At 40.5% G+C, this 27,715-nt stretch overlaps 2 protein-coding genes across 3 annotated transcripts; one reads left to right on the top strand and one right to left on the bottom strand.

The window, feature by feature from the left end:
* Positions 1-698: 698 nt before the first annotated feature.
* stk24a (serine/threonine kinase 24a) lies at positions 699-16,611 on the top strand. Its single transcript, XM_080903263.1, has 11 exons — positions 699-1,204; positions 5,965-6,195; positions 9,252-9,308; positions 9,430-9,538; positions 10,059-10,216; positions 10,720-10,905; positions 11,038-11,180; positions 11,284-11,488; positions 11,569-11,637; positions 12,626-12,762; positions 13,767-16,611. The coding sequence occupies exons 1-11, from the start codon at positions 1,163-1,165 to the stop codon at positions 13,798-13,800; spliced, it is 1,371 nt and encodes a 456-aa protein (XP_080759389.1). The 5' UTR covers positions 699-1,162; the 3' UTR covers positions 13,801-16,611.
* Positions 16,612-19,905: 3,294 nt separating this feature from the next.
* Positions 19,906-27,579, bottom strand: ino80da (INO80 complex subunit Da). 2 transcript variants are annotated; one of them, XM_080902580.1, is made up of 10 exons: positions 27,354-27,579; positions 25,543-25,789; positions 24,641-25,455; positions 24,422-24,524; positions 24,118-24,342; positions 23,817-23,926; positions 23,477-23,610; positions 23,125-23,348; positions 22,817-22,974; positions 19,906-22,720 (listed from the first exon to the last, which is right to left on the bottom strand). In XM_080902580.1, exons 2-10 carry the CDS (start codon positions 25,758-25,760, stop codon positions 21,690-21,692), a joined length of 3,018 nt encoding a protein of 1,005 aa, XP_080758706.1. In that variant the 5' UTR covers positions 25,761-25,789; positions 27,354-27,579; the 3' UTR covers positions 19,906-21,689. The 2 variants fall into 2 exon arrangements, with proteins under 2 accessions (XP_080758706.1, XP_080758707.1); XM_080902581.1 differs by lacking the exon at positions 27,354-27,579 and adding an exon at positions 26,725-27,264.
* Positions 27,580-27,715: the final 136 nt, after the last annotated feature.

The raw sequence follows: 27,715 nt of genomic DNA, 5'->3' as shown, positions 1-27,715 counted from the left end.
TAAAGCAGAAGAAGTAAAAGCAATTTTTCCCTCATTATTTACTTATTATAACATTATTCACGTATTATATACATTTAAGTTTGAGACTTAAATGTATATATTTATGCATAAAAATATACAGAATATAGATGTCATTTAAAAAAGAAAAGAAAAAAAAGCAGACTTTTATAAACATGTCTTTGACAATTTTAACGACTGACACTTATTTGTAAAGATTTTCACCCACTCAAATTAAAAAATAATTAAATATCAATTTAATAAATTGGACTGAATTGACACTTTTGTCAGTATGGATATGACGGGGGGCGGCAGCTCAGGTTGAGCAGGCTGGGGACGAAGAGAGGCCAGAGGAGGATGCTAGGATAATAGGGTGAGATGGAGGCAGTTGACTCGCTGTGGCGACCTCTACAGGGAGCAGCTGAAAGAAGGAGAAGAAATAAGAAAAGGCGCTATTGTTTAAGCTCATAAATAGTGTAGGACAGCAGTTTTGGTTTCTGTAGTTTCTTGGGAACAGAATGAGCTTTTCCGTTTTGGCATGACTAAAATAAAATCACATCAAATATATCTTTGTTTTCCCCAGAAAAATGTCCATGCAGAAAAGTGAAAGGTACTAACTTGTGACGTTTTTTGGTTTACGAATGACGACATCTGCTGTGCCTCGCGCTGATTGGTCCTTCGCTAAACGAAAATGATATTAACCAAGATGGCGCCGGGCAAGAGAGAAAAGTGATGAGAGAATAGAACAACAAGCGACCAAACTCTATAACAGTTTGCATGTATTCGCTCTGCGCGATTATTTTATGCCACGCCTGTATTACTTTCACCCGGAAACTGTCAAACACGCGCGGAGAGGACGCTGCGACGCAGTTATTTTGCTAACTGTTTGTTAACCAGCTGCTAAAGTCGCTAGCCTACCTAACGTCTGCTAACGTTAACTGCGGAAGGCGAGTCAGGAGAAAGCAGGCAGGCGGTTCAAAGTAGGAGCCGACAAGTGAACCTGACTTTATTTTGGTTTGGAGACGTCTTTTAATAAGGTAGCACGTCTTTCATAGTTTGGAGCTCTGTCAGTTACAGCAGGGTGTTGTTAGGAAAGAAACGTTATACCTCTGATAAATAGAGGTGAAAAGACGAGGAAAGGCGTCATCTTTGCTGACTTGACGCCATGGCTCACTCTCCAATTCAGAGCGGACTGCCGGGGATTCAGGTAAATTGAAATTTTTTGTGTTGTGTTTTATTATCTGACATTCAGCTGCGAGCTAACTTGGTCACTTGGCATTTTCACTTCTTTTTTTTTTTTTTTCAAGTTTGCCAAATAACCGAAAGTAATGTGCATCCGAGTTACCGAGAATGTGCAACCTTTGCTTTCCAATAAATGCACCTGTCGTATTTGCCAAAGTCCAGCTAGATGAGTTTTGGAAAGAAAAAAAAAGAATGTCATTATCGAAAATGATTTTGTAATTCATCTGGCCGGTCAATTCATATAATGTTTATTGTAGTCGAGATCAGATCCAAGGTTAAAGATTGCATTTTGGACTGATTTCTGGAGTTTTAAAATGTAATTTATTTATCATATATACTGTTAAAATGAATGCTTATATTAAACATGAGTAAAGTTTCAAAGGGCTTAAATGTAGGGGGAAAAGGATGAACTGAGGGGCTACACCAAAGCACAGTTTAACATAAAGAACGATCAATGTGAACTGGAAATCCTGCAGAGCTCCAACAAGAGAATCCCAGAATAAAAACAAGCTGGAAAATTTAGTGGATTTGGAAAAGAGCAATAATAAGAGTAATAGGTCTGTTTAAAATAAGGAAAACCTGAGAAATTAATTCTCTTGGTATTTCTGAAGCTGAAGCTAGAGAATGTCTAGCCCTGTCCCAATAACTAAATATATAAAACCATACAGCATTATGTATTAATATAGCTGTAAAAAAAAGTAGATCACTTGTTTACACCCATCAGCACTTAAGAATCTTACAATCTTCAGTGTAATATCAGAGGAGAATAATTGTGGATTCGTTATGTCCTGAAAATCAGTTCATTAATTCATTACTATTTCTATTTAATGTTAAACTTTTTTTGGAAATTAGTTGTGTTAATTTATAACTTTATCTATCAAATGCACCGACCACTTTATGGTTATCATGCCACGTCCTGCTTAAGTAAAGTAGGCCACATTACAGTGCATGTAAGAATGAAACTTGGCATGCATGATTGTCTGCAGGTAACTGATTGCACACAGTGAAACTCTATGAATTATTGGTTAATCATTTACATGTCCACAGACAACACAGGTTAAAAGGTAACATCAGATATGTGCCCATAGCTTTGCATGCAGTTGGGTGGCTGACATTGAGTCTTCGCCCCTGAGGGTGCGGCACTGTGGTGTGTGGATGACACTAGACTACACAGTTGTATAGAGCAGCTGGCAGAGCATTAAACACAAGGTTTTAGAGCGAGGTTCAGGCAGCTTTGGTTGTTGGAGTAAACCTGCTGACTGTGGATATGGCAAGTACATTCCCATGTGTCGTCTGTGGTCACAGTGCCTTTGTTGTTTTTCCACATTGTTTTTTCAGAGGTCAGCCTCAACGTTATGATTTTCACCTGGATGACTGATCACAGCAGTGTTATGATAGTATTTTGGTTGTTGTTTCTACTCTGCTTTGTTCTGCACTGCTTTGATTTATTTGTTTGTAAAGTTCCATTTCTATCAAATTCAGCAGCCTCACTCTTTGCCAGATTGCAGCTCTCAACTCATCTTCTAAAAAGGTTTGACCACTTTGCATTAGCACTTTTACAGGAAATTAGTATCTAGGAAACTCACAAGCAATATATTGTGTCAACTTAAGCCAAAGCTATGTGGTAAATTAAACATTAAAATCTTCCCAAAAAAAATCAAAGCTGCTGTAAAATATGTATAAATATTTTATTATAGTTTAGCTTTGTAGCGTTAGAGGGAGGTTGTTGTTTGTTTGTTTTTTTTCAATATTCTGTGCCATCTTTGCTATGAAAAGTAAGTCACTCCAAGCTCTGCTCAGGCTGTTTGGGTTAATGATTGCCATATATGAAGGGAAATTGAACTGCCTGGCTTGAAGACCATTATTGCCTTCCTGGTTCTCCATGGGGAAATAAGCCATTTAGCTCAGTCAATAATTCAGGGTGTAGTCCTTCAATTTATGCTTAGCCTTTGTGGTGCAAGGGTCATTAAGCTTTTGTCAGGTCTGTGTTATGCTGTCTTTTGATGTAAGTGTAGCTCAAAGCCACAAATTTGACTTGATAAGTTTTAAATATTTAATATAGAGTGACTTTTATCAAGTGTAATGAGATTACCCAATTGACTTGATAAAGTTAATCTGCATTCATATGTCAAGGCCAGTTTGTAAATCTAATGTTTGTATTTTTGGTAACAAAGGATTTGATGATGACTGGATTCAATGTATAATGTGTCATCACAGTATGGTAATTAGAGAGTTGTGAAATGTCAGAGGAAATTCAAAGGCTTGTTGTGGTGACAGCTGATTTTAAAACAAAAAAAATGGGTGACTTCATCTAACCTTACACTCCAACTGTGTTGCCTAAAAGTTGAGAAGTATACTTTTGATGGACTTGTAACTGGATGGAAAGTCTACTATTGACCAACTGTCAGCTACAAAGGAGTGGGGGAGGAGGGAACCTTTTTCATGTGGACAGGGTTTTAAAAGCTAAACCAATCTTCTAAATTGGTATCACAGCCAAACGAAGCATGTTGTTATTGATCAGAATTGACTTTCCTAAACCCAACTCTTATTATTATTTTTTCTAACATGGAAAGCTTGTCATATCACTTGTCAATAAGGTGATACGTGCTTAACAGTGTTGATGATGTCTACATTGGATCTGTGCTGGATTAAGGAGGCTGTGTTTAACCTCTAAGTTGACACAAGAAAACACGAAGAGGATGTCTCTGTTTCTACTATTTAAGTGGAAACAATTCCCTGAACCTTCTGACAGTGTACTGCTAAACAAGCAGACTACCTCTTTATTGCAGATCTGTTTCATTGTAAAGTGTGCTCACAAGTCACTTTATTAAGTGTACCTTGCCAGTACTAGTTTGGACCCTTGTTGCTTTCAGAAGTGCCTTATTACTTCAAGGCATAGATTCAAAAAGGCGCTGGAGACATTCCTCTGGGATTTTGCTCGATATTGACATGACAGCATCACAGTAGAGTAAATGAATTGCTATGTTCAAGAAACCAGTTTTAGATGATTTGAGCTTGGTGCCATGGTGAATTATCTTACTGGAAGCACCAATATGAAGATGGCTACATTGTGGTCTAGGGCTGCCACAAACGATTATTTTGATAGTCGACTAGTCACCGATTATTTTTGCGATTAGTCGACTAATCAGATTATGCATCCATTGGACATAAAACGTACAACTTATTGCACCAGCAGAGCATCTGCTCTTATATAACTATCATTAGCTTAGAGCTTTAAGTGTTTAAGGTATGTGCTAACTAAAAATAAAGACAAGATGATAGTTTATTAAATTTTAATGAAATTTGCGGATTGTTTCAGTGAAGTTTAATAAACTCAGCCGTCTGCTCCTTGCTGTCTAAACTATAACAGGACACCGGAGTATATTCTCGAGCATCTCACACTTCTGATGATCAGATGTCTGCTTGACGTTTATTTAGCTGTGTAAAAACTATAACTTTAATCTCAGCCAAACCGATTTACTCAGGAACAAATAAAACACTGAAAAAAGCCAAACAATAACATTTTTAAGTTATCTAAGTGACTTATATATCATGTTTAACCTGAGTAGTGAAAGACGGCGGTGGGTTTGAAAACGATTTGCTGGGAGTCCGGTGTTCTCACGGGCTCTAGTGAGTCTTGAACCCCGGCTAGCTATCGAGCTAGTGGGTAACAGACGTCTCCGAAAACGTCAGGGCGCTTTTGAAAATATGTGGTGTCTTGATAAACTGAGCAGATATTTGAGGTTTACACAGCTACATTCTCGCCTGAAAATATGTTAAATGTTTATTTTGTGACCCAGAAAGAATAATAAGAGTAATATTAAAACTAACTAGCTGCCGCCATTGTTGGAAACTGAGCAGGGCTGCAATGGGCCGCGCTGTGAATTCTGGGACACTTCTTCTTCGGGGTTTAACGGCAGCTGGCATCCTTGTACATGCAGTGCTGCCGTCTTCTATTTCAGTCCGTTATTACACTCTTAAATCCTACTACTTATTCCTGCGTCTTTTGGGATCTTACAAAGCTTCAAATGACGTGTCGACTATTAAATTAGTTGTCGCCGATTTTGATAGTTGACGTAATCGTGACTAGTCGACTAATCGTGGCAGCCCTACTGTGGTCATAAAGGGATGGACATTATTAGTTACACTAATGGATAGGCTATGATTTTTAAACAATGCTCAGTTGGTATTAAGGGCCCTGAAGTATGCTAAGACTATGGCCTCCACATTATATAACCACCACCAGCCTGAATCACTGATACAAGGCAGGCTGGAGCCATGCTTTCATGTTGTTTTTACACCACATTCTGACCCTAAAATCTGAACATCACAGCAGATGTTAAGACTCATCAGACCAGGCAACATTTTTCCAATTTTCTCTTGCCCAATTTTTGTGAGCATGTGAGAATTGTAGCCTCATCTTCCTGGTTTTAGCTGACAAGAGTGACACCTGGTCTGGTCTTCTGCTGTGAATCTGAGTGTTTGTCTCTGTGTTAGCCCTGGCAACCTGGCTAACACTAACAACCTGGACAGGTTGTACCCTGCCTCTTACCCAGTGACAGCTGGGATAGGCTCCAGCCCATCCGCGACCATGTATTGAATAAGAAGATGATGGATGGATATTTATTTGTTAAACTTAAGATTTTACATTTTCTGACAAGGTTTGATGTTACTTTAAATGTCCTCTTTTTTTCTCTCTCAACGTCTTTTTTCTCTGTCAATCAGAATTTCAGAGCTGATCCAGAGGAGCTTTTCACCAAGTTGGAGAGGATAGGCAAAGGCTCTTTCGGTGAAGTCTTTAAAGGCATCGACAATCGAACTCAGAAAGTTGTGGCCATTAAAATTATTGATCTGGAGGAAGCGGAGGATGAAATAGAAGATATTCAGCAGGAAATCACAGTTCTCAGCCAGTGTGACAGTCCTTTCATCACCAAGTATTTTGGATCCTATCTCAAGGTAAGCTTTAATCTCAGGAAGAATATTGTTGCGTGAACTTGTAAAAGCTGAAGCTTGACATAATGGATTTGTTTGTAGTGTGTTCTTGTAAGCAAGTGATGGCAATTTAGGTAAATAAATAATGCAAATAGACAATGGAGGAAGTATTGTCTGTGAAATGGTGCAGATTAGTATAGAATAACTCGACTTGGCCTGGGATTACAGTAGTGTATGCCCTGTGGGCTGTTTACGGCAAAGTTTATAAGCCATATGTACATATGTAAAAGAGACATGATTATAATGTCAAACTGTTGAATTTCAGCTTTGGTGTTGGTGTTTTATTTGCAGATTAAAAAAAGAGAAGGAAAAAGTAAAAGCGTGGGTCTACTGTAGTAGCTGTATTTACAGCATCACTGAGACACTTTTTTGTAACTAGAATAGATTTTCACACTAAATGTGATAGAGTGGCTCTCAGAGCATTTACTGTGGTACTTAAGATGAGAAACGAGAGAAGTGGTCCATTAGCTCAAGTTATGTGACTGGCTGAAGGAGAGAATTGAGTCCAATGTGTTTCTAGTATGTAAATATGATGTGTATGTTGTGTCCATGGAGTTTCTAGACTGGTACTGCTATTTGCGTGAAAAAACCCCATATCATCTGCTTTCATCCATCATTGATCCCACATGCATCTCAGGGAACAGATAGCTTCTCATTTTAATCAGTCTAGTGGTCTGGAAGTCAGCAGCTGACGAACAGCAGCTCGTGCTTTATGCTGTACCATATAAACTAACGCCTTGGTATTCCCCCGGATAAGCTGGAGGAGGTGGCTGGGGAGAGGGAGGTCTGGGCCTCTTTGCTTAGGCTGCTGCCCCCACGACCCGGCCCCGGATAAAGCGGATGAAGATGGATGGATGGATATAAACTAAGAAATCTGCCCACCTATTGTTGTTGTTTTAGGGACGTCTGCCTTTTTGAGTCGGATAAGTCGCACATAGGTTTAGGAGGGAGAAACGAGGATAATGTGTGTTTGTGTGCCTTGTTATAGATCAACTTGAAGTTAGTTGTTGTTGTCTGGTCAGCATTTTAACATCTGCTTATTATAGTGGGCAGGAGAAGCAGAAGTGGTTCTGACACTCAGCTGTTGCAACTTGCATCAAAAATGGTACTCTAATCGTTTTATAACCAGTGTTAATTAGACCTCCTCAGTATATTATTAAATTTTGGTGTCCACTACATGAACTTTTATAAAACCACTTAGGAATAAGAAATGCACTAATCCAATGTTAGGATTGAATATTAGTGCGAACCTGGCTTGAAAAACTGGATTGCATATCACATGCTACACATCATCAGTGGTTTGTTTGCTAGCAGAAGATTTGAAGAAGCTGACAGCAGTTTAAAGTGTTTCAGTCTAGCTCCACCGGCAGCCTTCATCTCTAAGTTTAGAAATGTTTTTAATTTAACTGCAGTCAGGTGCATCGACGGAACTGAAAAACTAACAGCGATGCTTTTTCTCTCTCACTCGCACATATCGTGAAACAAAAATCAAATGTCTGGCACCGCAGGAGGTGAAGCGCTTATTCCTAGAAGTGGATCGTGCAGCATAAGCTTTTACTTTATGTGTGATGTGAGGAGCTGTAAAAGGAAGTAGTTAGTCAGAGGAAAGGAAACTAGTGACTTTAATGACTGAGTGCAAATAAAATAGGTAAAACATGAATTTATGTTAATATATATTTTCATTTTTTTATTTTGTCACTTTGGTCCAATGTCATTTATTATTTTGCTTCTAAATACCAGTCCTGTAAAATTTATACTCTTGAAGGTGTTTATTTCCTTTACTTTAGAAAGTTAGGAAGACAGTGTTGCCCTCCACATAAAGACTAATTCCCTGACTCTTTCTCACTGAGAGAAATACAGATTATTTATTTAACACTGGTATCAGATTGGTCTGATACCAGATCGAGTCTCTGTATAGGATCAGAACTGGAAAAAGTTGGATTGTTGCATCTGTATTAGAAATAACACAAGAACTGGTAATAAACCAAGGTGTTCCTTACAGTACTGATCTGATGATGGGTGTGGTTGTAAAGCTAAAAAAAACCCCACAAAAAACAATGAGCTTCTGACACTGAAGTTTGTGTATGGCAAAGTAAAATCAAAAGAAATGAGAAGAAGTCAGAAAAATGACCATCCTCTGAATGCAAATAAAAGAAAGTCCAGATATTGGTGTGTGGCTGCGTTGGTGGGTGTTGGTTTCCATCTGTGAGGCAGCAGCACCAACTGAGAAAACATCTGCTGATGTATAATATTATGCAGATTGCATGCACTTGTAAGTGTAAGCAAGATGAAATGACATTCGCAGGGTCCTGTAGTTATAATTTGACTTTTCACTGTACAGCTGATGTACCGTCACAGGTTGTTATGAGATAGAAAACGTATTTGTTTCTTTCCATGTTCAAAATCCAGCCATTATGAGAGTTGTCACAATAACAGCCAGTGAGTTGTGTATCATAAAATTTCAAATCATAAAATTTGAAAGTTTGTGTCATAATTAGGGTGTAATTTTAATTATCTTGGTCTATCTATATAGTGGTTCAATAAACCAAAACTAGGTTTTCTTGAATCTCAATAACACAGTTCCAATTATTACATTTAATTCTGTGTGATGTTGTTTCCTAGAAGTCTTGAACAATATGAAGCGCAAAGGCACACCAAATTTATTTTTAAAACCCCCCCAAAACAAAACAAACAGTGAGAGTACTAATATCAGAATGAGCTGAAAGGTCTCTCACTTATAAAAAACAAACAAACAAACAAACAATCAAAAAACTAAAGTTGATTGATCTTCCGCTATTTGTACCTCTGAAGATGTGGCATATAGTGTACAGTAGTGGAACAGTTATTAAAATGGTTATTTATCATTCACTTATTTAACATGATTTTTTTTCCCACCACAAAACACCCCATGACATAACTAGTACCCACAACTATTCCCGTTATTAGAAACCTGAATGAGTACTGTTTTCTGTCTCTACCATAACTTTAAACACTGTCCAATGGATTTGTCTATTTTTCAGGGTACAAAATTATGGATTATTATGGAATATTTGGGTGGAGGATCAGCCCTTGATTTGGTAAGTTGTTATGAATTGCGATCTGAAGATAATCTAGACTTAAAGTGTTTGTTTGTATGTAAGGCCATTATGACAGTTGTCACAATAACAGCCAGAGTCAAGAGTTTATCCATTCTCCTAGATGGAGCCGGGTCTACTCGATGAAACACAGATCGCCACCATCCTAAGGGAAATCCTGAAAGGTCTTGAGTATCTGCACTCTGAAAAGAAAATACATAGAGATATCAAAGGTCAGTCTGGTACATACATCGCCTTTGTTTTAAAAAATATATTTAGAGAGCAAGCCCTTTATCATCTTGCTAATATTGAAGTGAGACTTTAATCTTTTTGTGTCATTCTTTGCTAGGAAATTACTTACAAAAGCTTGCATTTCACAACTTCCAGCATCTGTTATGTCTTTTTTTTTTGTCTAAGTGTTGAGCCATAATTATATTTACACACAAGCCATATCACTAATATCTGTCCACGTCTTACACTTAGTTGAAATCCTGTTCAGCCCTGTAATATTCAACTTCTACACCATCATAGATAATATTTGTCTTACAGTAGTGATGGGTGATGGAGGAGGCCATTTCATTTAACATTTCTACAGGTGTAAGTTAATGTGGCTGAAAATAGTGTCAGAATTTTTTTTCTCTAGAGTGTTTTTTTTAGTTCCTGTGGTAACTAAAAGGTATGGTTCTACCAATAGGTCTTTGACATTATGTGATGCATCTCACTAGCTTTTTATTTTTCTCACTGCTGTTTCAGCTGCCAACGTGTTGCTGTCAGAACAGGGTGACGTGAAGCTTGCAGACTTTGGAGTAGCGGGCCAGTTGACAGATACACAGATAAAAAGAAACACATTTGTTGGAACTCCCTTCTGGATGGCACCTGAAGTCATAAAGCAATCGGCCTATGATTCAAAGGTTAGCATTATCTTATATTGTGTGTTATCACGGTCACATTTAAACTTAAAAACAGCTGTCCCAGCAAAATCTTTGTCATAACTTTGTGTTCTTTTTAAAAAAAAAAATTCGAGATCAATATTTTGCTTTAAAACAAGTTTGTACAATTAGTCATGAATGTATACTGTTTCATATAAAATTGTTCCCAATTTGTTTTTCATGTTAGTGCTTTGTTGACCTTTGGTTTTTTTTTTTTGTCAGCATTGCTTAAGATGAGTATTCTTGACTAAAAATGACCCATATTATTATTATTATTTTTTTTTTATGACCACAACATGAGTCAGTGTGGCTTGTCTACTCAGCTGCTATGTCACAGTCTTGTTTTTGCACAGTTTCCTCAAATACACCCTTGTTACTTAAGTCAGTCAATGTGAGTGTCATGTCATGGAGCTTGCTGTCAAAATGTTTGTGTTCTGCTATTTTAAAAACCAGGCATTTGGTTGCAAATGTTTTCCTTTTTTTAGGCAGACATCTGGTCATTAGGGATAACAGCAATAGAACTGGCTAAAGGAGAGCCTCCCCACTCTGAGCTTCATCCGATGAAAGTTTTATTCCTCATCCCAAAGAACAATCCGCCAACACTGGAAGGAAACTACAGTAAACCACTTAAAGAATTTGTTGAAGCCTGTTTAAATAAGGAGGCTAGCTTTGTAAGTGTTAAGAAAAAAAAAGTTCATTTTTTGAGTTTAAGTTGTATTTTTAAGCTTGAAAATGAAAAGAAGAAGAGGAAATCCACTCTATTAATTGCTCAATTTTTTTTTTTTTTTATGTTTTCTCTATAGAGGCCAACTGCCAAAGAGTTGTTAAAACATAGGTATATTGTAAGGCATGCCAAAAAGACGACCTACCTGACGGAGCTGATTGACAGATACAAGAGATGGAAGTCAGAACAGTCTCGGGATGAATCTGGCTCCGAATCTGATGAGTAAGTTATCTAAACCAACCTTATTCAGTTCAGTGTTGGGGTGCAGGTGTAAAGTCTATCAACTGTAGTCCACTGATGTTCCTAAAATCCTGCTTGATTGTAGGGAACAAGATGGCCAGGCATCTGGAGGTGATGATGCTAGTAATGATAAATGGATTTTCAACACCATCAAGGAAAAGGATCTGGAAAACGATTTGAAAAATGACCTGAAAAATGACCTGACAAATGATCCTAAAAAGGACCTGAAAAAGGACTTGAAAAAGGTCCAGAATGGAGCAGCACGGCCTGCTGAGTTGGAAAGGAATCGGGTAAGGAATGGGCTCTTTCAAAAGGCCTTATTCAAGGTTCCTATTTGGTTTTTCAAATTAAAGTATTTTGTTTTTTCCAGGTGGAGGAGAATCCAAAGAGGCCTTTGTCACAAAGCTTATCAACAATCTTTTCTCCAGTTTTTTCAGAGGTACAAGCATCGCTTTCTTGTCCCATATTAAAATATTCATCATTGATGAATACATAAGTAATTGGTACTCAACTGGTCACACCAACTTAAGGTGTACCCAGCAGGATTTTACTAACAATGGAAGTATATGTTTATGTTGAAGGGCCTCAGTGTGGAGTCCTCAGCCTATAGCAGCATTCAGGATGTCATAGGAAGGACTATATACTGTAAATACTGTAAACAGTGCAAATTAATCTTAGTTGAACAGACACTTACAGAGCAGAGGAAGAAGCAGGTGAGAGAAACTTAAGTGCCCAGTCACACAGGCCTGGTGACCATCTGGCATCACAAGTCATTAAAGAAAGATATGCATTTCCCACCCAGGTGGAGAGTAGTTGCTGGAGGTAGCACACATGCACTAGTGTGAAAAGAAGTTTATGGTGTGTACCTAAAACCTTCTTGTGGTTGCTTTGGTCGCTAGCAGATTGTCCTGGCTATAAAATAGCCTTGAAAGTAAGCCAAACAGAGGTTCCCAGGTGGTTGCCAACTGGTCTCTAGGCCTGTGTGATTATGGCCACACACACAGCAGAAAGGTGACACCAGACAATGTGAGGCATGTTCTGTCATTTCAGCCTCATTAAATCCTGTAACGTAACACCCTCCTGCAGGATTATGTACACATATTGCTGTGTTTATTTTTACCTCTAACCAGAACAACAGTGAGTTAAAAAAACAACAACTAACTAACCATTTCCCCCTTGAATGTAATGTTTTAAGTAGTAAAGCAGTAAATTTCCTGCCTGTGCTGCTCCCTTTGCATTCATTCTAGCTTGCTGAACCACCGCTGTTCTCTCTGTCAGTTTTTTTTAGAGTCAGCAGAGTTTACAAACGGCAACTGATCCTACACAGTGTACCTTTAAGTTTATGTTCCATTTTATGTTAGAGGCTGCAGTTTTCTTTAGAATTAGGCAGTTCACATTATGTCATCTAAAAGCTGTCACTTTCACAGTTGAAACAGAAAGGCGAGACAAGTAATGGCAAGCCAGAAGCTGCAGAGGAGCTGCGAAAGGCCATTGTTCAGGCAGAAGAAAAATACCCAGGAATCTGTGACTCCCTGGTGGCTGAACTAGTGCAGAGACTTCAGAGGCAAGTGAAGTTCACACCAGTAACTTTTAACTTTTTCCTCCATTTAGTAGGTTGTGAATTTGCATAATTACTTCCTGAATGGATTTCATATTAAAGCAGACTGTGTGGCAGGATGTAAGCCTAAGGGGGCAGCTTAATTGTAAACCAACTGGTTTCCAATGACAAAGGGAAAAGCTTTAATTCAATTTGGCTGGAAAATATGCACTTTTTTGAATACACTTATTGGTATAGTCACTTGCACTGATGCATCAAAAGCACTATTTTGTACAAAGTTTTCCATGAGACAGCAGTTTCTGTTGGGATCATGGAGTCATCTGATCATATTGATGTACAGTAAACAATGTTGACAGCACTTTAAAAGGATTTCACTCATTTCTAAATACTACTGAGAGTCTATAGCTATGCTAGTTCCTCTATGAGGATGTCTGCACTTTAACAGATTGGTAAAGTGTTTACAATGGTCACTGTCTAGATTTAAGATTTTAGCTTAAACAAGATTTCATTTAACTGTGATATGTCTGAGACTGACTGGAGTATGATTGACTTACAGCCAGAAACGTACAAAAAACCAGTCTACTGAGGTAGAATAATACAGAGAAAACCCCATCAATTAGATGACCCCTGCCTAACGCAAGCACTTTAGCGAAAGTGGGAAGTCCTTTTTAACAGGAAGAGACCTCCAACAGAACCAGGCTCAGGAAGGGGCAAGAAATTCCAATAACCTCAATTCTATTTTTCATGTAGCATCAGACTTTCCATGCTTCAGTGAGCATGGTACAAGCACATGTTAAGTGTGAGGATGTATTACTGAAGCCCAGAAAATCAGAGCTGAGGAGTCTTAAATGGTGACTTTTCAGAGAGGAAACCCAAGCCTCTCAATCTTGTTATGCAGGAATAATAGCAAGTATATGTGTTTAATCCATCTGCAATTTGTTTTTGTGTAATGTTTTGTCTCAACTTAACCCAAGGCTGGTAAATATTGACCTTTATTTATTTCTTTTCAGGTTTTCTGTGCCACATGCAGCCCCCACTCACTGAGATGAGCCAAGTCCAGTTGTGCTCCACTTTTCCACCCTGGTGGCAGCAGTCAGATCTTTTTCTCTGACCTCCACAGCCAGAATGAAGTCTCCCAGGAAGGTCTCCATCACTTATTTGCCTGAAGCAAATCCTGGCCTACTTAATGTCTGTTTATATGCTAGCACAGCATCAGAGGTTCCTATTCAAGACAGTCAGTGGCCACTCAGTTAGCTGCCACCTGCTGTAAGATTCCCCTTCTCGATACCTCCTTCTCAATTGTTTTATTTTAAGAGCACATTAGCTGTCTTTCTGGAAGGACTTTAAGTTTTGATTTTGGTGTGTTTGTGGCTTTTTCCCACATAGGTTTACAGTCGGCATCCTTATGGAGAAAATAACTTGCTTAATTAATTGTGTGCATGTGGCTGTGTGAAAGATCCTGTGAAATGTTCAGTGAAGCGTGACGAGTGGGTTTGAAGCATTCTATTGAAAACTCAGGTATCCCGCTTTTAGTGGATTGGGTCTACTGGGAGATGGAAAGAGCTCTGCAGGGTGGTTGTACAGACTTGTAAATAGGCTGATTTCTACAGTTTCTTGAGAGGTTAATGGTGCATTTGGAACCACTGTGTACAAATGGCCAAATGCAAAGTGTAGATAATGGCTGTGAGGTGAATATTTTTGAGAGACTTAAGAGGCCACAAGTGAGATTGCCTTGCCTTTGTACTTTATTCTTTTGTATATCTGTCTTTGATTTCTCTCTGTCTAGTTGGAAACTTTTTAAGTACTCATCCAGTGAATGAAAGTGGCTGCCCTCTATCATGGTTTACTATTGATTTGTTTGTGTATATTTCTTGATTCTCTTTGATTTCACACTCTTTAGTGTGGCTGTAATAATGTTGGAGAATGTCTGAAAAAGAGAGAAATGGCTGGTTTATTGAAGCCCCAGCAGTTTTAAACACTGGATGCTCCGTTTCCAGCCCCAATTCCACAAAGCTTCGAGTTGTGTTGGTTTGTTGGACTCTGCCTCATCCCGCTTTTTTTGTTGTTTTTTTGTTTGTTTCTGTGTTTGTTTGTTTGTTTGTTTTTTCAGCATTTGATTGATAAACTGAGGTTTCGTCCATTCATTCCATTAACAGGGCAGTGCCATCGTCTGAGTTTAAATCAGCAGACTCTCTTAGTCTTCCTAGGAGCTGCAGCGGTACTATCCTCAGTGTACCTACAGCTTTAATTGCACTTCAAGTATAAATGCCTTTGACTATAAAAAAAAGTAGCCATAAAACAGTAGCATGAGACTTACGGTATTTTGCAGGTATTCACTCTACCATCTGGGACGAACAGAAGTCCGCCACAAGTCTGACAGCTTGGACTTTGGAGTTGGTCATGCAGTGTAATAATTGCCTGGCTGTATCATTTTGATTTTTAACTTTGTGATAAGTGTGCTAGTTTTCTAGACTCCTTACAGCATAGATGACACTGCTCTCAGATGTATATATTAACATAAAGCCAAGCAGTGTTCAGAGACCAGTGGCACTGCTGCTACGTTTGACTCTAGCTTAAAAGGAATGTGCATGGTAGTATAAAGCCTAATGGTTGGCCTGAGTAGTATGCGTTGTAGCATACTCCTACAGGACTGAAGGAATGTTGAGCCCTAAACAGAGTCAGATCAGCCTTATAGTATTTGTGATGAATGGGATGAATAGTATCAGCTTTAAAGTGTTGGATCTGTTGCTTTTGTTGTGACTTGTCCTCTGTTTCTAAATTCAGTGATGTTTTATTGATGAATGACAAAAAGATCAAAATCATTTCTTTTTTTCATAAAAGAAGGTGCACATGAGCAAAATTACCCTGTATGTAGGTTGTCTTAAACCTTTTTTTAATATATAATCTTTGGGGTTTAAGAATCATTTTTTGCCGATATAATGTATACAATACACACGAGAAGTTAAAGGAATAGGTTGACATTCTGGGAAATACTTATTTTATTTGTAGTGGAGAAAGGAGAAGAATAAAATCAGTTAATGTGTCCTTTTTATTAGGTATACAGTGCAGTCTGACCTTAAAATCTACTTTTGTAATACTGCACTGCAATGTTATTTTGACAATATTTTTGCAACTCATCAGTTTTCATCAGTTAGACCGCATCTGTTTACAAATGTTATTAGAGAAGAAGAGAATAAAATTCAGTCCAGGATACATTACCTTTTTAATTTCACCGAAAAAGTGAAAATGTAATTGGAGGAATGTACCTTTATTGCACGACACACAGTTTCCATTGTACTTCTATAACATAAGCCTCCTATTAAAGGTAATCTGCCGATCTTAGATTTTACATCACAATTGTGAGCATCATAAAGAGACGGCATTTGTATTCGACTGATTTATACTGCAGATGGGTTCCTAATAAAGTGGTCACTGAGTGCTTAAGTTAACAGGAACACAAAGTATTTCCTGTATGTCAACCTTGTTCTTTTAAACAAACCATTTCATAGTTCCTTTCTGCTTCCTGTTGTACTTCTGGTGGGAAATGGACTAAAATGAGGGCAGTTGAAATGCTGATCAGATGAATAAGTAGAAGCTGGTTAACCGAGCGACTGCACGTAATGAGTCTGCTCTTCATTCAAACAAATGTGCCATTTATGCCCCAATCTGCACCTTTAACGTGATCTAGTGTGGCTCTTCTCTTTTTGTGTTGCGCTGTTGCTTTTTAAAGATGTTACTCAGTGTTATGGAGTTTTCTTCTTCTTCTTTTGTGTGTTGTTTGGCAATAAAGCAGTGTGATCGGCAGGAGTCATCTCTCAGCACAAGTAGGCATATATGCTTAAACTATTTTTATAACCCCAAAGAGCAGTATTATGTAATAGAAGGAGTAAAGCTGGATTCTGTGATGTGTTCGAATTTCAGTTAACACTGGATAGCAATCATTTAAAATGTACATTTCAGTTTGAATGATTTTTTTTTTTTTTGACAAGTTTCCAGTCCAGTATGTGTTGTTGCTCATTCAGGACAGTGCTGTTGGATTTCTTGGAATTAGTCAAATCTTTAATAAATAAATAAAAATTAAGTGGAAAGTTGAATAGGTTTGCTTTTTACATTTTCCTGACTCAGACTGTAGTGCCTCTTGGAAATATCACCCTTCTTGCTGCTTGCGGTTATGTGATCGAATTTCCTTTTTAAGTTTTGTATAATAACCCACACATTTCAAAGTCCACATATTCAAAATCAAGAGATGAAATGTATGGCTACTGCATAAAGGTTTTCAGTTGATGCAGTATGCATTTCGCACAATTGAATGCTGCACGTAGATCAAAGCAAGTATGTTTGTTTGTTTTTGTTTTCAGTTTGAATTTTAAACATAAGAAATGATACTGAAATTTTCTTGGCAACATTATCAGAACGGAGACGATGATTCATCTTCGGACTGTATAGGGATATAGAGAAACCAGTCAAACACATTTCTGAATAAAACATTCCTTAAACTTCATGTTGTGCAACTGGTGCTTTGTTGTTTTTGTCTAATTAATCTTCTCTTATCATGTATTATCACACCTATTAGCTCTGGGTAAAAATCCATATGAAATTCATAGCTCAGTGATTTAAGCGGAGAACAGAATGTGTTGCATGTGAGGAATTTAAGTCATTTGGATTTGGTTTATCTCTTGATGTGTACTTGATGAAAGGTTGTCATTTTATGTCAGGGTTGTCCAACTCCAGGCCTCTAGGTCTGGTGTCCTGCAGGTCTTAGATCTCACCATGGGCCAACACATCTGAACCAAATGATTAATTCATTACCAGGCCTCTAGTGAACTACAAGGCATGTTGAGGAGGTAATTTAGCCATTTGAATCAGCTGTGTTGGATCAAGGACGCACCTAAAACCTGCAGGACACCGGTCCTTGAGGCCTGGAGTTCGACACCTGCCTCGTATGTTGATATGCAAATGTGTTGTTTTACCTGCAGGTAGAGCCCATGAGCCATAACAATAGTAAAGACACTGCTTTAACCAGAACTTTCAGATTTATTATTAAAAAAAAGCATAATTAATTATTAATTTTTAAGGTGTGTTAGTGTGTCAGTAGTTGGACGAGTGAATGCAAAGCATGTTGTGTACTGTGAAATAAATGGAAAAATGAAGCCAACCAAACTAATGATAGTTGGGTGAAATGTGAGGGCTCAAAGACTGAGATAGCCAGCTCTTAAATGCTCCAGGGAGGTTGGCCAAGTGCTCCCAGCTGCGCTGATTAACACCACATACCAGGAACCTGCAAGACAAACACAGAGGGACAAATTGGGAAAACATACAGCAAGTCCTGGCCAAGGCAGATGGCTGAACTTGGAAACAACCACTCCAATTTTGCCACTTTCCAGTGACCAGTTTAGAAGTACTTACACGCATTTCTACTAAACAAACAAACAAAAAGAAAGCTGGTGCCAACAAGCTGGTATGAGCAGGGCGGCACTAAATTGCTGAGCTCAAATTTGTAACTGCTGACATCAGTGGCTTTGGGAGGCTTAGGTTTAGTGCTGCTTGTGATTAGCAGATTACAATCCACAGTTTTTAGCTTCAATTTTCTTTGCACACAAAAGACCCAAGCGTCCTTAAATTCTCAAACATATTCAAATATTGACTAGTTAGAAGACCAAGTCACAGCTAGTGCCACACCACTGTCACGCTGGTGGATACCACATTTTTTTATTTAGAGTTGGCTCCAGTTTTTCTTTAAGCCCTTTTGCCCTTTAGTTTAAAGCTTCAGTGCCATAACTGCTAAATAAAACCTCTACTGATGATATCATGTGATATTGATCAGGTACCCCAGCTGACTCCACCTGGCAAAGAGTGCTGACAATATGCTACGTGCTACTGCACATACCAGTGCAGACAGACAGCATGGACACAGTAAAAGTTTTTCTTTTGATTTTTAGCTGGTGAAACTAAAAATCAGAAAAGCCGTGTTTAAATAAAGAGGGGGAGAGTCCTACCAGTGTAGTCTGGATTGGATACTGAAGGGGCTGCGCTCCAGAGTTCATAACCTGGAGCTGGGAATTAACAGCAGCCAGAATCAAAGGTGCAAAATCCAAGGTTACAGAGAGAGCGATAAAACTGAATTTATCACTGCTAAATTAGCCATGATATTTTAAACAGAACAGAAAATATATCATTAAACATAAGGCATATCCCCTCAGACTCCACAATGATTTGCATGCGTATAAAAGGAGCTGTCAAACTGGCAGGGTGCACACGAGCACATCTCACCTCGCATTTTTTTTTTTAGGTGACCTTTGAAAAACCACGTTAAACCATGGCCTCAAATACCTCACAGCAAGTTTTATTTATACATCCAAAAACAAAAGATCAAATTTCTCACACTATATACAGATATTACATACAGTGTTTGTACACATATTACATAATTTGTACACAAGAAAAATATACATAAAAATGTAAACCTTTGTATACAAAAAATACCTTAGACAAATTAAACAAGGACCAATAACAAAAGGTGACTAGATTAGCTCATCCTATCTTTAAAAACAGTAATACAGTACATTCAATGAGTATAGGAATTTGTCAGCCATCTCTGAATTCAAGCAGTTACATGTGCCTACGAGCCCTGTAAATTTTGTTCTACGTGGTTGTCGGGGAGAGTGAACCGGTGCAGCGACTAATCTCATGCTATGCAGGATACAGCAGTATTGTCTCGCTTATTTTCAAACACACTTTCACCCAAACCTGATTCTTCCTATTGACTTCTAGGGGGCGCTGTTTGCGTTACCGTGGTCTCTGAGAAGCCCAGCCGTCCCCGGTGGAGCTACAGGTTTACACTTTGAGACTGTGTTCTCTCTTTGGAAGGGGCGAGGCAGAACTGGGCCTTCTCACAGCTGGAAACGATGGTCCGGCACAGGCTCAGAGCGGCTAATGGTGGCGGCTGTTTGTGTAATGAGCATCCAAGCAGGGCAAAAAAAAAAAAGGGCAAGACAGACATGGGACATATGAAACACCACCGGTCTCATCCACTCCTGTGCAAATCTAGGTTGAAAAAGTACGCCGATCTGTTCTTCTCCACCATCTGATGCATATAAATCCAATGTTTCTTACCACCAAGAAGCCAGTGATCATCGTCTAATCGTGATATTATTATTATTATTACTACTACTATTACGCTCTCACACAAAGGGTTGCAGCCCCATGCAATCTCAAGACTTCTTCCTGGAAGTTTAATAGCTATCAAAAAATAAAACATATTCTCCATCAGAATTGAAAAAAAAAAAAAGAAAGACAGCATACAAACAAACAAACAAACATTGATCCCTCCAACAAAGACTTAACAATCATTTTGATAGCCATTAAAAGCAAGACTCATTCTACACAGACACAGGTTCCACTGAACACATTGCAAAGAACAATTTCAATCCATTGCTACTCAATAATTCACCAACAAACCCCAAGATAGAGACTGCTATTCTATATACCTAATACTCAACAATGTCTGATAATCTCTCAAATGTCTAATATATTACTTATCAAAAGCCGTGGTTGTACTGCTGTCGGGGTGGGGGTGGAGGCTCTTGCGTGGAAGAGCACTTTTTTTTTTTGCTATTTTTTTTGTTTTTCAGACACCAGCTTTTCATCATAGGTCTTTAAAAAATGCTTTATAACTGAGTAAAAGAGACAGTGCTTTACTTCAGACGTGCAAAATACACCAATTGTGTTACATCTAGCTGATGGGTAAAAATGTCCAACGCCAATTCACTGCGTAAGCCTCCTCCGGGTAGCCTGGCCTGTCGTATTAGTGCGAGCCCTGAAACTGAACTTTTGTTATATGAGACATGCAAGCCACTAAATACCATTGTACGTGTGGACCAGAGAGCACCTTTGAGAGTAGACACTTAAAAGTCCCTGGATTGTGCCATTACCATCGTCGCTGTAACACTGAAGCTAATTTAATCAGCCTTAAAAAAAATCCACTCAGAGAGAAGTTGGCCTGACCTGATCGCTCGCCTCTAAAGGCTCTGCGGGGAAACTGTTAAAGAGGCCAAAATATCTTCCTGATCCAGCCTGGATTCATCGAGTGAAGCTACATGTAATGAAACCAGCGAAATACCTCACGATGCCAGAGTTATGTTCATGTATTTATTGCTTTAAGATACTAGATTTATTCAACTTCAAGTGTCTACTAGGCCACTCAAGAGTCCCACAACCAATGGTGAGGTCAGAGATTTTTGACGTCTGAGCAAACCAATAAATGAGCACATATACACTATACACAATATAAAAACAGCTGTTTAAAAGTATTTTGGTAAATTCATATGACTGTGAAATTGACTCCGTAAGATTCTATATCATGATGACAGTTAAATAGCTTGAAACATAATGGATCACAAAAATCTCTTGTTCTTCAGAGGGTGACAGAAGCAGTGTATGAAACAGGTGGGTAACAAAAAAGAAGAAAAAAATGCAATGGCCGTTTGAGCAAGGCAGGGTGCAGCTGATCGTTTTAAGACAGGACTTGAACTGGCAAAGCAAACTAAACTGACCACTGACTGAGGCTTCTAGGAATTCTGAGCACTGTGACACATAATCTCTGCTTAGGTCCTTCTGCCAATTTTCACCCGTTTATTTCATCACAAAATCTGACTGTAACCCCCCACCCCACCATCCCACCCTGCTGACGAAACCACAAGGCATCGAACACGTGGACTCACACTGACTTAAAATCTCAGACACCGTCCGGCTACAGACGGAACGAACAAAAATAGAGTAAAATCTGAAGCTGTGCAAATTCATTATCAATAGTGCACTATTACCACATTGCACACATGTAGCAGATGAACGGGGTGGTTAACGACTCAGTCAACTGGATTTTAAGTGACTATGATTCCACAGACCGTCGTGCAGTAGCTGCGTGCCGCCTGCTCTCATTTACTTTGCGTGAAGGGTGGCGTGGCGCTGTTGGCACTTGCAGCGGTGGCACTAACTATAGAGAAGCCAGCAGGGGGCGCCGTGGAGCTGTGGCTGGGCTGCACGTCTTTTGGGATGCCACTGTGGGAGGCCAACTGATGGCCAAAGGCCGCGCTGAACTGAGGGAGCTGTTGCTTGGGCTGTGCGGAGGTCAAAAGATCGCGTGACGAAGATGGGAGCGAGGACGAGGGGGCGGGAGGAGTCGTTAGGCCAGTCAAGCCGCTCTGGGGCATCGCCGAGAGAGCAGCCATGGGCTGCAGCGTCACAGAGTGGGTGGTGGCGGGTGGAGTGGACAGGGAGGTGGATATGAGATGACTTTCTGATCCGATGAGACTGCCAAACTGTGTGGGGTCCGTGAGGGGGAGAGCGAGGTTGTTCCAAGTGGACCGGGGCGGTCCTGGAACCCCGCTCAGAGGGACTTCCAGGAGAAGAGGGGTGTCTGTCTGGAAAGAGCTGGTGTGGGGAGAAGATATGTGGTCACTGTATGGGGATGGCACATGCTCGCTGCTGTAGTGGCTGCCTTGGGGTGATGATGTGGGTGCGTCCGACTTGGCGAGAACGTGGGATGTGTGCGTCCTAGAAAACGTCCGCTCTGTTAAGGAGGTCTGAGTGAGCAGGGACGTGGTGGAGGGGGCCACTGTAGAAGAGGATGAGGTCAGATTGGAGCACGGCGCTTGGCTCTGGTTAACGGGCTGAGTTGGAGGTGAGGGGGGAAAGTGATCTCCAGTAGACTGCAGTAGATTGTCCTCCAGCTCAAGGCTGGTGAAGTTCTCGGGAGGGATGCGGCTGTTCAGCAGGTCTCCCATGCCCCCTGGTTGGACTGGACCAGGAAATACGGTCATGGCTCTGTGGTCCACTCCTTCTGTAGGGGCCAGGTCTCCCATGGAGGTTAGGCACACCAATGAGTCTGTGTAGGACCCCATAGCCTGCAGTGCACGTACCAACTCTTCAGCCTCCTCTGTGGTGGGCAGTAGCTCTCCGTTTTTACCTGCACAAACATTTGCAATGTTATAAAAATCACAGACTATGAGGAATCACACACATGAAATAAACAGCTGTGCACAAAAATGAGCTGCAAGACAACCTTCAAACAAGTCAAAGTCCTGCAGGTCATCAGGTAGTCTGGGTAACACGTCTGAGAAATCTTCCTGGTTTAGCTCAAGGTCATTTGGAATGTCTGCTATGTCATTGGTGATATCATCAGGAAGCTCATCTGTACTTAGATCTGGAGTCGAAGGGCTCCTGCAACAAAGGTTAGAGGAAAAGAATTCAACATGCTATTGTAGTGAAGAGGCTGTCCAGACATGTGTGACATGTGAGCTTGTCTTTCACTCTGAATATCCTACACCATTGAATTTCTAACAGCAGCAGAGAGACGCAGCTGTGGCACACCTGATGCTGGCCTGTGAGGGCATTGCTAGGCTCGTTAAAGGCATTCCCAGGTTCCCCTGCGGCAACGCTGGAGGGATAGGTTTTTGAGGCCTCCGCGGGCCTCTCCTCCTCTTCTTCTTATGCTTTTTGGTGAGCGCCGGTGGTTTGGTCTTTTTACGTGGCTTTCGCTGTTGCTGCTGCTGGTGCTGCACCCGTCGGTTTCCGTCCCCACGCAGGAAGTTATCCTGTGCAGAAGGAAAAGAACAGATAAAGCAAATCAGATTGAGACCCCCCCTCCCAATCTTTGCGGCAATGGAAGTTTTTGATTGATCCCACAATTCCAACAGTGTTTACCCTTAAACACTGAACTCACCATCTTTTTGGCATGCTCTTCGCAGAGGGGTGTCTGGTGCGTGATATCAAACACGGGGATGGAGCACTGCTGACCATCTGCAAATTTGGCTGTGCAACTTGCAAAGAGCTGCTGGGAACGATTCAACAGAATGTCTACAGAGAACAGTTAAGGAAAAAAAAAAAAAAAAACCCGCAATGCACTCAACAGAGACCATGTGAACAACATACTCCAGCACAGGTGCAAACTTTATATATATCACAGTGTGTGATTTTAAAATAGCATGTACAACTGAGATTTATCAAATGCGCTTCCACATGTAGTGACCAGCTGTGCATAAGAGCGGCGGGGCAAAGGATACGCTGAAAGCAGTGTCGAGTGAAGGGCAGAGCTCTGTTGTGGCAGGGCTGGCCCTTTGTGCTGCCAGTGCAGGTCCCCGTGTCTGTGCTCTGCTGCGTTGGTGGAGCCACACTGCAGACACAAACACATCCAGGAATAAGCAAACACTGACAAACCAACATTTTTTATGTCGGGTTCATTGAAAGTTACATTCTTAAAGTTGAAATAAATAAGGTTCATGAGTGGTTTAACCGAGGTAAGGCCTACTAGCCATACTGTCAAACATAGCTTGACTTAAACAAAAGCAATGGCTGTGAGAATACCTCGATGAGCTGCAAGAGGCACCACTCAACTCCTGAATCAGCTGGCCTGCACATCTGGGGTTTTTACTGGCAGCGTGCAGCAAGGCTTTGCGGAAGGCATAGCGGTATCTCTTCTGCCGGATACGCACCCTCTCCTGTCTGCACATGTGCTTGTACTTCTCCTGGAGGTACGAGCAAAGCCTAAACAGTCGCGTCCTCCGAGAGGAGCCGTCATCCTCTTCCAGCCTACAAGGGGAACGAATGACAATCATCATTATGAGAAGTTACACGCTATACAACAGGGGTTGAGGATTAAGGTACCAACCCATTCTGCGGCCTCCATGAGCTCTGAAAAGGAGAAAAACGCTCTGCCATGTCTTCTTCTACTTCATCATCATCATCTGCACTGTCCTCCGACCAGTCCAATCCTGGAAGAGACCGTGTTAGGGCAGCTCATCTATCTACTTATATCTACCTTTAAACAATCTTTCACAGTCATTATAAGAATCCACATGAATTCATAAACTATAAAAAGTTTGATTACCTAGATGAGGAAAGAGGTCTCCATGCTCCTGTTGTCTCTTGGCACAGAGCTGCACCAAATGTTGCAACCTGGCAAGGCGGCTGGCAGAAGGTGAGAAGGCAGTGGGACGCATGACGACCACATGCCGCTGATTGTTGCTGCCACTGTCCTTGCAAGCGGCAGGCAAGTGAGTAGCAGTCAAAGGCATTTTCCTGCTGAGCGATGGCCCAGAATGTTGCACTGGACTGGGTGCTGCATTGACAGGCAGCCCCGGAGGCAGAAAGTTGACCGTCTGAGGTGGTGGTGGATTGCATAATAAACCCTGCTGCTGTCCTGGGATGATGAAGGAAGTCGTGTTGGAGTGCTGGAGCTTCTGGAGAAGACCTGGCTGTTGCCGTGGAAGATGACTGTTGAGTGGTGAGGAAGGGTAGATACGGGGGACAGGGGAAGGACTAAAGTGCTCAGGTGGTGTTTGGAAGAGGTCTGTGTCATGGCAGAGTTTCTGGTTAAGCACCAGGCGACTCTGTATTTTCTTCTTGATGGCGTTACTCTTCCGAGGAGTGCCCACCTCCTCGCCATCTGTGTCATCCTCATAAAAGGCAAAAGGGTCCAGGCCTTCCCCGTCAGGGAGGGGTAACAGGCGTGTTAAGGGGGGAGATGGTGGTAGTTCATCTAGACCATTTGGGGCTTTCAGAGCTAGAGAGGGCACGGTAATATTGAGAGCCACTGACTCCAGGTGAGCAGCCCGTGAGCGCATTTCCTCTAAAGCATCGTGTTTCTTTTTCCGCTCCTTTTTGGGGATAAAGCCGAGAACCTGCAGGTGGCTGTTACAGTATCTGCAAAACAGGAACATATCCTCAGTACACCCTGCAAACCCATGACTGATTGGCTCTGTAAATCAAAGCAGAATCAATCATACATACCGGCGGTCCTCAGACTTGGGGATGGGGTTGGTACACCGCTGGCTGTTGTACTTGGCCACATACTCGCATTGCTTGAAGGGAGCAGTCTTATCCTCCAGAACGTGCCGGATACAAAAAGCATAGCCATTGAGTCTGCGCTGTTTGCAGAGCTTTGGGCTGTACGAGCACAACGGCTTATTGTCTATCTCTGAGAAGTGTATGTGTTTGCCTTCATACATCACGTGACTCTTGTCCTTGACAACATCAGCTGATGGGATAAAGGAAAGGAAAAAAAAGCAAACCAGTAATTACATCACAAGCACAGTGAGGAGGTAACTATGCATTCACATGCCGGATTAAGAGGCAGAGCAAAAGCAACATCTTCCACAACAGGTAATACTTTCCTAATATTAGGTAATCAATCACAAAAAAGCTGCATTGTTTTAGCAGTAATTATTAAGTGTTACATTGAAACAAATAAAAATAATCTGCTTCATCATGAAACTACTATGAGTGTGTGCTGTGATTAATAAACTCAAATTTAAATAGTTGAGAAAATTACAGTGTTAGCCATTTCCATCCGGACATTCCTGTTAGGCCCTTTAATTTTCGGCTTCAAGCTCTCTCATTGAGAAACAGGTGGCACAAAGTACTTGATTTTACTCCACTGTTCATTTATTACGAGATAATACAATGGAAGTAAAACAGTGGGTTTGTCCGACAATGTCAAAAGCTCCAAAGCATTTACCTGACTGTGCATTAGCACGGTCAGGCTAAAAAATATACTCACTATAAAAATACTTTATTTTTTGACTCGACAACAAAAAATAGACTGCTCTTTTTAAAACAGTGTACTGAACTCTTCATAACAAACACACCGCGTAGCATATACCTTGACATGCTTAATTATCGTATGGCTCAGCTACTACTTTAAACTTTGTAGGGGTTTTTAAGTTGGTGTTGATAGTGGCACAGCTCTTACAGCTAAAGTGTTCACTGAACACACGTTAACATGTTGTAAACCTGTCCTTTACGTCAGCATAAGTTACATTAACAACTTTAGTATAGGAGAACCGGGCAGGCAGCAAACAGAAAGTAATGTTAGTTACCGGGGAGCTAGCTTGCTACATTAGCTTGGAGCCGATAGACAGCTGTGAAACTTTATACTACGACAGAGTAAATATATCCAAGTACAACAACTACCTCAGGCCTAATTAAAAAAAATATAACTTTATCCATCTTGAATCCAAAATATATAGTATCAAGACGGCCAAATACGGAAAGGCATATTCGCTTGTTAGCTTACAAAGCTAAAAACACAAATTAGTAGGCGGTAGCTAACCAGGAAACGGAAACATAAGCAAATAGCAATACTATAAAGGTTTATTTGCAGTTTAATTTATTTAGAAAAAGGTTAAAAATATAATACACTATTAATAAATAATCTCACCTAGTAATGAGATTTTACATTTTATAAACATGAAACATTTATGGTCAAATACTTTCAAACAAAGGGTATACATACGAGGCGTATGGCCTGTCCCCGAAGGCCTCCATAACAATCGATATGAATTATAACAATCACCCTTACATAATGTGAAATTAGCAGGCCACATCGCTTAAAAATGTAAACATCTCCTTAATTTCCACATCTGCTTTAGGCACCAACTCATTTCGGTACATCACAAGCTTTTACATGAAATATGTCACGAATAAGAGGCCTTTTAGCTTCGATCGGACAGCGGCCTCTATTAAAACCACTGGCCGACTGAAGCCCGCGCAGAACGGTACACTTAGAAATCGAGGCCGGGGCTGTATACGATTTCGCTTACCTTGAATTGGTATGGGCTCTGTATGGTATTCGCTCCAGATAGACGGCCGAAATGTCTATTAGAATCAGCTAGGCTATTTGCGCATCGATATTGGAGATCGGTTAGTAACGGCGATCTTCACCGAGCTCGGTTGATCTTGAAATAAGGACGCATATAAATACAGGCTATCCAGAGCAAATTACAAGCAGTAGGTAGGCTGCTGTGGATTTTTGTTGGATCCACAGCGGACTCCTCACAGCACCACTACAGGCACTGCGGGGACATGACAACAGTCCGCTCAACAACAACAACCTCTCCTACCATATTGGAAATTCAACTTTATTAAAAGCTCCTTCAGTGCACAACTATCACGTTAATTTCTT

This window comes from Rhamphochromis sp. 'chilingali' (assembly GCF_963969265.1).
Source record: "Rhamphochromis sp. 'chilingali' genome assembly, chromosome: 14".
NCBI lineage: Eukaryota > Metazoa > Chordata > Actinopteri > Cichliformes > Cichlidae > Rhamphochromis > Rhamphochromis sp. 'chilingali'.
This window is presented reverse-complemented; position numbering and strand designations above follow the sequence as displayed.